The sequence below is a fragment of the Manacus vitellinus genome, unplaced genomic scaffold (assembly GCF_001715985.3).
Source record: "Manacus vitellinus isolate BGI_N305 unplaced genomic scaffold, ASM171598v3 scaffold_41_pilon, whole genome shotgun sequence".
Taxonomy (NCBI): domain Eukaryota; kingdom Metazoa; phylum Chordata; class Aves; order Passeriformes; family Pipridae; genus Manacus; species Manacus vitellinus.
The window spans coordinates 4,759,755-4,769,581 of record NW_021940545.1 but is presented as its reverse complement, the minus strand read 5'-3'; the positions used below and the strand labels follow the sequence as shown (position 1 = coordinate 4,769,581).

The window sequence follows — 9,827 nt, the reverse complement described above, 5'->3', positions numbered from 1 at the left end:
CGGCAGCGCTGCTCCTCGTTGCGAACGGCACGGCTTTGCATGGCTCTGCATAGTTTTGCATGACAGGCTCGGCACAGCTGGGCACGGAGCAGGGGCAGGGCAGGAGAGTCTGCACAGGGAGATCTCGGGTTCCTGACTCCGGGGTGGGGGGGTCCGTGCTCTGCTGTATCCCTGGGATGTCTCTGGGGTGGTTAGTTCCTTAGGTGGGCTCCTGCTGTCTTTGGGAGCTCGTTCGTGTGTGTGTGTGGGGTGGGAAGTGTTTGACTGACAGCTGTCTGTGGGACTGACAACACCCTCTCCCCCCAGCCCAGAGTGCCAGAGGTGGCCTCTCTGCAGGGAGGTGATGCTGGCTGAGCTGGAGCCCAAAATCCCACCCTTCTCAGTGGCTCCTTGGCCAGCGTGGAGCATTCCAAGCCTGGCTGGGTGCAGTGAACTTCCTACTGCTCAGAGAAGAGCCGCTTGCAGCCGTGTGGGTGGCAGGGCTTTGTGGGTGCCACGGCTGTGTTATCTTGTTCCAACCCCCCTTTCAGACTGTTTGCTCAGGTGGACTTTGGTTTTGCAGCAGAGGAGGAAGCTCAGGCCCATGAGGTAGGAAGGTGTCGTGTCCCAACCTTGCTGTGAACCTTGGAGCCTTTTGCCAGGGATTGTCCTGGTGTCTCTCCCTCTTTCAGCTGCACTCCTTGCAAGCTCCTGGGGTCCCCTCTTCCATCTTGGGTGGGTGCAGGGGCAAGCCCACCTCTCTCTCAGATGGCAGCAGAAGCCATGGAGATTTTGGAAGCAATGGCATGCTCCAAGCACTCCAGCACATGTGCAGGGAAGCAGCCCCATGGCTCCTATTAAAAAAACAATATTAAAACATTGCAAGAAGACGTGGCCCAGCAGGGAAGTTGAGGGAGGGAGGGCTCTCAAGCCTGCAGATTGCAAACTTGCACACTGTAATGTATTCCCAGGCAATGGAAATCCAACCTCATTACAGATCCTCTAGGTAGGCCCTTTGGGAGCCTGGGATGTGACCTGGGGACTGCTGGTGTCCTGAGGTGTTCATTTATTTTGGTTTTTTCAGCATTTTTCACTTGCTTCAGCTCTTCTGGAGAGCTCAGCTCTCATCCACAAACCCAGCAGGGTGTATGTTATCTCCTCTCTGGCTCTCATCCTTATTATAGTCAAGCTACCTCTGGGTTCAGGTTCTCTGAAGGTCTCTGGCTCCAGTCTGCTAAATCCTGAGCTCCATGCATCCCCTCAGCTCCTGCTGGAAACACACAGATGGGCCCTGGAAGGCTTTGCAAGCCTCGGACTCGCAGGAGCTCATTCCTCCTCTTCAGTTTTAGAGCAGTTGGGAACTGGCTCTCTCTGCCCCGTGGCTTTGCTGGAAAAATAGCTGAAAAAAGGCAGGAAATGATAAAGGAGTGGGGAGCTGGCTGTGCAGTGAGTAATGGGGTGAGCAGGCAGCAGCCTGGCCAGGCTTCCCCCTCTGCACCCGGGCAGTTCCCCGTGCTCCTCTGCTGCTCATCTCTCCAAAATTGCACAACTTCTCCTCCCCAGTGAAGGTCGTGGGGTTGGCTCTGAGTGTTCACAGAAGCAGCTGGGGTTGTTGCCCTGCTGCCCCGAGCCAGATTGCGTGGCTGTGCTGTGGCCAGGATGCTGGGGTTTTTCCACAAATGGTTTTTCCACTTCCCTGGCTCAAACTGCAGGGGGTTTAGTCCAAAAAGCAGGTTTTTATTTTTTTTCCCCTCCTCTCTGCTGGTAATTTGTGGTTGCCAGACCAGGGGCTGGAGAAGAAAGGAGCTAAATGAGATCACTGTTCATTGCTTTCCTCTGACACTGGTGGGACTTGAGCAGTGCCTGAGGCTTCCACAGAGTTGGGATTTTCATTTCTCTTCCAGCCCTGCCTCCCCTCCAGAGCTGAACCTGGAGGAGTTGTGGCCTCAGAGCACACCAGGTTTTTTTGTTCTTTAGTGCAGCACATACTGGTCAGTGAGAGTCCAACCTGGGACTTGGTGGCAGTGCAACAGTGACCATTTATCATATTGGCAAGAATGTGATGAAAACACTTATTTTCCTGCGTAGTAGGGGGGAAAAAAAGGTAATAAAACAGTGAAGGGGGACAGCAACCCTAAATGTTGTATCTAATCTGAAGAACATGATCTTGCCCGTTGTTAAAAATGGCCTGAGAACAAAGTGGGTGGTTTTATTTCAAGGTCAGCACAAAGATGCAGAAAAGTTTCTTTTCCCTTTTGATTGCTGGAAAAGTTGAGTTGGAAACACAAGGGAGCAAGTCTGGGTTAATGGTACTTTAACACTTGCCCTGCCAGTCCATGCAGGGTCCTTGTTGACAAGGCTGATGTTCTGTGGTATTTTGGTGTGGTGCTTTCAGAATTTCCTTCTGGCAGAGGGGCCATTGTGTTTGTTGACAAATGACCAGGTGATACAGAAAGCATCTGTCCAAGATTGAATCTGTGTGATTGGGAAAGCAGATTGTTCTCTGGAGAGGCACCAAAAATAGAAAAGGAGGGTCATTCAAGGCAGGAGGGACGGGGTGGGCTCATTAAAACACGGTGCTGTTTGTCACTCTGACTTGTAGAATCTTATGGCTGTGAAAATCTGCTTGCTTTTTTTTCCCCCCCTCTCCCAGCACATCCTTGATTCACTCTGAATATGTGGCAACACACCAAAGTGACTTCATTCTAGGAAGAGAGGGGTTAAAAAACTTAATCCCCACCCACTCAGGGTAACTCAGCTGGACCCCCAGTGTGGATGCAGGAGCACATTGCATGTGCTGTCCAAGCACGTGGAATTCTGGCCAGCTGTGGCTGTTCCCTGGGGCCCTGACCACAGCAAAGGCTGCTGACAGGGCACAGAATTGGGCACAGAATTGGTGTCACCCCTGCAGCACATCCCCTCTGCCTGTGCCCCCTGCTCTGAGCAGCCACGTGACAGCAGAGACAAAAGTGGGTCCCACAGCAGCACTGATGGCCTTGGGGGGGAAAAAATCTTAGCAGGAAAGCTGAATGGGTTGCAGGGAGGAAGGCATTGAAATAATTAATTTCCCTGGGAACTGGTTTGCTCCACTCCAAGTGGAGGGATCTGGACCACACAGGATTGTGAGTCCCTGCTGGATAAACCCCGAACATGGGGCATGGATTGTTCTCACCCCCCAGATGACAGTCCCTGGAGGAGCTGGCTGAGGACAGCACGAGGAGGGGAGAAGTTTGGTGGTTTCCCTGCTCCTCCTTGCAGGCCAGTCTTTGCTGGATGTCCCTTTGGTAGGCACAGGGGTGTTGGGAGCTCGGAGCACTGATTTCCTTCCTTTAGGAAGGAGAAGCTGCTCCCCCCGTGCCCTGAGGGCCTGGGCTGTGTCACCTGCAGTGCCCCAGAACTGGCTGCTCCCTGTCACACCGAGTGTTTGTCACTCAGATCCAAGCAGGAGATGAAGTGTCCCTGCCACAGGAGTGCAGGGCAGGGCCGAGGATTCCCGGCGCCCCCGCGATGAGTTCACCTGGAGAGTCCCCACAAAGCTCTGCTGGGACTTGTTCCCTGCTGGGAAATTTTGCAGAAACCCAGAGGTTCAGGGTGCTCTTTGTTGCCTTGGCTGGGTACCCACCTTGGCACTGGTTCACTCTGCTCCTGCTGCCGGGAAAGAGGGGAGGTGGCTGAGGGGGGAAAGGTGCTCTCTGAGGAGGAGAAACTTTGGTGGCTCTTTCCATGTGAGATATTTTTTAAGTGACACGCTTTGGTTCTTGCTCCACTTGAGCCATAGCCAGGGCAGGGAGAGCTGGGAAGCTGGGGAAAGTCAAACAAGGCTTTGGGACAGGCTGGGGAAGAGAAGAGCCTGACTTCTTGCTCAGGACAGGGTACATGTCTCCCAGAAAACGGGCATCCCTAGCAAGGATCACTTTGGCTTTGCTTGGAGCCAGGGAAAGGTGGGATTTCTCTCTTCAGAACAACTTGTGCCACAGGAGCCAGGTCCTTGAACAAAACAGCTTTATTAAAGCTGCTCTTGGCTCACTGGCTGTTTCAGTGCTGGCAGCACAGCCCATTCCTGCCTTTCCCAGTGCATCTCCCTTGGTGTCAGCAAATGTACTGGGAATCCCTGACACCTGGAGCTGGGGCAGGGGGAGCTGAGAACCTCTCCTATGTGTCAGCCACGAGGAGGAAGGAGTTGGCTGTCTGAAGGCTAATTCTTAAATAGACGGATCAGGAGGATTAATCAGTTGCTCAGCACGTTCTCATTTTACAGAAATTGCCTCCAACCTGGGAAGTGCTGCACTGTTTTTAATCTCCTGCCTGCAGAGGTTTTCAGCCTGAGTGCAAAACATGGTTATCCCTGTTTTGCTTTTTTCCAGGCTGAATGCTGATTGTTCAAAGCGAATTCAAATTAAATCCACAGCTGAAGAACATGCCAGAGTCAGCTCCTGGTTTCAGGCCACTCATCTGTGGGCCGTGCTTGGTGTGGGAGCTCACAGCTGGAAGGCAGCTGGACTGCATGTAGATGGGAATGTGGGTTGTTCCAGTGGTGCCAGTGTCTCAGTGGGAAGTCTCCCCATTAAATCTGTGAAAAAATAATGATTCCACAGCAATTTCACAAGCCTCCTTCCTTCCCAAGCCTCCTTCATGACTGTGACCATGTCAGAAGGTCTGTATGTAAAATACCAAAACTATTGACCCAGGCAGAAAAGGAGGTCAGCTGCAGCTGATCATAATGGGCTATTCTGGCTTTAACAATTCGATTTTCATTTCTGTTCCACATGCTGTTGGGTTCAGAAAAATTAGTAATTTTTTTTCTCCAGGATACCAGTTGTCCAGAAGCGAGTGAGGGAAGGCAGCAGGGGAGATTTGGGACTGCTTACTAAGTGAGGCATGGAGATAATAGCTATGTGATACTTGTTTAACAAAACCAAACAAGGCTCCTTGGAGTGTTGCCTCCCTTCTTGGTGAAGGACAGAACCCCCAGCTGCTGTTTGAGGAAGCCGTGGATGTGGGATGTGACCTGGCAGCAATTTGTCCTTGCCACAGTGGGGTTGGGAAACCCCTTAATTCTTTCCATGCAGCAGTGACTCCCCTGCAGGCTTCTGGGTGGGATTGAACCTGGGACTACACCCCTGTGCTCAGGTAGCACAAGGATGAGACCTTGGACTTTGTTCTTTGGCTGGAGCCTTTCTGGAGCCAGAGCTTCTTGGTTCACCCCACTGATGGCAAAGATCTGTGACTCTCACTCTTGTTGTGTATCTCTCTGTCAGGAGGTGAAGATCTTCCGTGCCTTAATCCTGGGGGAGCTGGAGAGGGGCCAGAGCCAGTTCCAGGCTCTGTGCTTTGTGACGCGGCTCCACCGCAACGAGATCATCCCCAGCGAGTCCATGGCCAAGCTGCGCCAGGTACGAGGCTCCATCCAGGCTCTCCTGGAGCTGGATGCCCTTCCCAGGCAGCTGCCTGAGTGTTCAGCTCTCAGACACACCTTTGACCACCCCTCCTGCTTGAGGGACTTGGTATTAAACTAAGTTTATCAGTGGTACTGAGCCTAAGAGGGAGGCAGGGTTTAGTCCAGCCTGTATCAGGGGTAGGTGGGTGGCCATGGAAATCCCTGCCCCAGTGAAGTCAGGTCAGAGCTGGGGCCATTTGTCACGACAGAACGCTGAGAAACCATCACAGGCAAATCAGAGCAGTGGTAAAACATGATGGGTTCAGCAGCAACAAGTTTTTAAAGAGCCTTCCACCCAGGTGCATTTCCAGAGGAACATCCATTCACACATCTTTGGGACAGGCTGGGGAAAAGAAAAGCCTGAGTTCTTGCTCAGGAGTGGCCACTGCAGGGTACATGTGTCCCAGAAAATGGGCATCCCTGCCAAGGATCACTTTGGCTTTGCTTGGAGCCAGGGAAAGGTGGGATTTCTCTCTTCAGAACAACTCGTGCCACAGGAGCCAGGTCCTTGAACAAAACAGCTTTATTAAAGCTGCTCTTGGCTCACTGGCTGTTTCAGTGCTGGCAGCACAGCCCATTCCTGCCTTTCCCAGCGCATCTCCCTTGGTGTCAGCAAATGTACTGGGAATCCCTGACACCTGGAGCTGGGGCAGGGAGAGCTGAGAACCTCTCCTATGTCTCAGCCACGAGGAGGAAGGAGTTGGCTGTCTGAAGGCTAATTCTTAAACAGATGCATCGTGTGTTGGTGTGAAATCACAGCACGCTATGGGGAATAACCCATTGCACACGGAATTCAAGCTTTGATCCTTTCCCCCTGTGCAGAAAAACCCCAGGACGGTGCGTCAGGCCGAGGAGGTTCGGGGGCTGGAGCACCTGAGCATGGACGTGGCTGTGAACTTCAGCAAGGGGGCCCAGCTGAGCTCCCACATCCACAACGTGTGTGCAGAGGCCAAAGAAGCCATTTACACCCGGGAAGAAGATGTCAAGTTTTGGCTGGAGAAGGGTGAGTTTCCCTCGGTTTCGTTGGAACCGCTCCTGTCAGCACGTTGGCACGGGGCTGGCATCTCTCCTGCCAGCTTCCTGGGCATCAGCAGGGATTGTTTTGGCTCCCTCCTCGCTGTCTTTAAGGCCTGTGTATCACGTTGCAGTGGCCTGTTCCTCAGCAGATCTGACTTCTTGTGCTGGTGCTCTCCTGCTGAACCTGGCTGGATATTTTCCAAGTCACCTTTCACCTGGTCCATCACCCAGAAAAAATATCACAGAATCACAGGATGTGCTGAGTTGGAAGGGACCCCACAAGGGTCATCGAGTCCAACTCCTGGCCCAGCACAGAACCATCCCCAAGAGTCACCCCCTGTGCCCCAGAGGGCTCCAAACCCTCCTGGAGCTCTGGCAGCCTTGGTGCTGTGCCCACTGCCCTGGGGAGCCTGTTCAGTGCCCAGCCACCCTCTGGGGGAAGAACCTTTTCCTAATATCCAACCTAACCCTCCTCCTAACAATTCCAGGCCATTCCCTGGGGTCCTGTCCCTGGTCCCCACAGAGCAGAGCTCAGTCCCTGCCTCTCCTCTGCCCCTCACGAGGAAGTTGGAACTGCCATGAGGTCTCCCCTCAGTCTCTCTCAAGACTCCCCTCAGTCTTCCCCTCCAGGCCCTTCACTGTCTTCATTTGTGTATTTTCTGACTTACTTTCCCCAAGGCACTTTGTTATCCCATGGTTCCTGTTCCAACTCATGTCCAAACAGCCCCTGGAAACACTGTCCAACCTCCTCCTCCTCGCCCTGGGGACTGTGCAGAGAACAGTGCTTGGTGGCTCTCTCCTGTGGTCTGGCCTTTCTTGAGTGATGTCTCTGCTCTCCTGAGTGATCTTGAGTCAACTTGAGTGACCTTGGGTGATGTCTCTGCTCTGTCCCCCAGGGGGTGGATGGTTCCATATTGGAGCAAGCAGTGCTTGCTTTGGTAACTTCCTCCTGTGGTCTTGCCTTTCTTGAATGATGTTTCTGCTCTCTTGAGTGATTGTGAGTGACCCTGAGTGGTGTCCCTGCTCTCTTGAGTGATCCTGAGTGACCCTGAGCAGCGTCCCTGCTCTCTTGAATGATGCTGAGCAGTGTCCCTGCTCTCTTGAGTAATGTTGAGTGGCCCTGAGTGGTGTCCCTGCTCTCTTGAGTGATGTTGAGTGGCCCTGAGCAGTGTTCCTGCCCTCTTGAGTGATCCTGAGTGACCCTGAGCAGCGTCCCTGCTCTCTTGAGTGGCCCTGAGCAGTGTCCCTGCTCTCCTGAGTGACCCTGAGCGATGTCCCTGCTCTCTTGAGTGACCCTGAGCAGCATCCCTGCTCTCTTGAGTGACCCTGAGCAGTGTCCCTGCTCTCTTGAATGACCCTGAACAGTGTCCCTGCTCTCTTGAATGACCCTGAGCAGTGTCCCTGCTCTCCTGAGTGACCCTGAGCAGTGTCCCTGCTCTCTCCCACAGGGGTGGACGGCTCCATGTTCGAGGTGCTGCCGCAGGGCTCGGACCTGCCGGAGCTGCAGCGCTGCCGGCTGTGCCCGGACCGTTGGAAGCCCTGCATCTGCAGCTACTCGCTGAGCATCGAGTGGTACCCCTGCATGCTCAAGTACTGCAAGAGCAGGGACGCCGGGGGCAAGGTCTCCTCCTACAAGTGTGGCATCCGCAGCTGCCAGAAGGGCTACACCTTCGACTACTACGTGCCACAGAAGCAGCTCTGCCTCTGGGACGAGGAGACTTAGCGCAGCTTCCCGGGACTTTTCCGAGGGGCAGCTCGTCTCCTGCCGCTCTTCAAGGAGGAGAGCCTCTTTCCAAGGGCTCCTGGAGCTGGCTGCTCCGAAGAAGGAGTGCTGTTCACAGCGGTGCCTTGTGCCAGGAGAGCTCTGTGTGTGTGCCTTTCCTTCCAGCCTCCTGTGACTCCCTCCCCGCCTGCCGCTGCCTCATCCCGGGACGAGCGGGCCCAGCTCGCTGTGTGTGATGCTCTCCTGCCAGCTGCCAGAAATCCAGCTCCCTGGGAGCAGGGGATGCAGGTTTTTGGGGGTGAAGCACCGGGAAGGGGGTGTGTTGCCCTGCTCTGGAGTGAAAGGGGCAGCTCTGACCAGCCACCAGCCTCGAGCTGCGGGGTCGGGGCAGGGAGAGAACTGGCCTTGCTGACCCGGGTTGTCAAACATCTCTGCCACTGAAGAACCCCCTTCGCTGACTTCACCACCTCCCAGTGGGAAAACAGCTGATTTTTGGGACCACATCCCCTGAGCAAGGAAGGTACGAAGCCCACCCAAAGCAAGAGCTGCCTGTAGCTTTCTCTAGTGCCCTGCTGGCTGTTGTATCCTTCCCGTGGCCAGAGGTTTCATGGAGGGATATATCCTAGCAATGACTTGTGCCCCTTAAAGGGCTGGTAATTAGGGCTCTAATTAATCCCTGTTTAGACTAGTGAAGGCCCAACTTTTTGTGCTGGTCCTGTGACTCTTGACTACCATCCTAACTCTGTGGTTCCAGGGGGAGAGGATGATCCCAGGTGGGTTTTGAAGGAGACAACATCCTACATCTACGTCCAGTTTTATGTCCTACTCTGCCAGCTATTCACAAGAAGCTCTTAAATAATTGTACTGCTTTGCTGTGCCTTGATTTCCCCCCCATGTTAAAGAGGGATGACACTGAAGCTGACCTTGGCCCTGGTATAAACCTGGAGGGATCAGACAAAAAGCACTGTAGCAGTGCTGCCTCAAGTTTGAACAAGGAGGGAGGAGAAAGAAGCTCTTGGGGTCTTTGGGACCCCCTGTGCCTCCTGGTGAAAAGCCTTCACAACGTGCCTTTTTGCCTAAAACACAGGAATTTTTGACAAAAAAAAGAAAAAATAATTTGGTCACAATTATTTTTGTATCGATCACTTAAGGGGGGGAGAAGGGAAAGGTATTTTAATATTGGAACATGAAGTAAAACACACTTGAAATGATTTTTTTTTTTTAAACAAATTATTTATCATTTGTAAGGTAAAATAAACTGATTTTTTTTAAAGCATCCTTGGCCTGAAAGTTTCTCTCTGTGCATGATACTGTCTGTGGGTTTGTCCCATCCACTTTGGGTTCTTGATTAAGAATGGGTAAGTCTCAAACCTGTACCTCGTGCAGACCCATGGAGGGGGGGAGAACATCCTGCCCTCAGCGTGACCAGGAATTTTTGACACTCAAGCAACGTGATCCTGCACCTCAACCATTCCATGCTTTCAGCTTCTCCATGGGGAGACAGGTTTGACTCATCCCAAGCAACTGTGGGAGCTTTGAGTTGAGCTCTGGTGACTAAAAGAGCAGCAGTAGAAGGAAGCAGGTCCTGGGGTTGCAAGGGCTGGTTCCTGCTCCTCTCTCCACGTGGTCCCATGGGGGGACAGGCTGGAGGCTCCTCTGGGTCCTGCAGCC

The 9,827-nt window shown here is 53.2% G+C and overlaps 1 protein-coding gene across 1 annotated transcript; it reads left to right on the top strand.

Annotated features, from left to right (window-relative positions):
- The first annotated feature begins 5,099 nt into the window (after nucleotides 1–5,099).
- On the top strand, nucleotides 5,100–9,432 carry OAF (out at first homolog). Its single transcript, XM_018078708.2, has 3 exons — nucleotides 5,100–5,372; nucleotides 6,239–6,419; nucleotides 7,882–9,432. The coding sequence occupies exons 1-3, from the start codon at nucleotides 5,121–5,123 to the stop codon at nucleotides 8,154–8,156; spliced, it is 708 nt and encodes a 235-aa protein (XP_017934197.1). The 5' UTR covers nucleotides 5,100–5,120; the 3' UTR covers nucleotides 8,157–9,432.
- The last annotated feature ends 395 nt before the right edge of the window (nucleotides 9,433–9,827 follow it).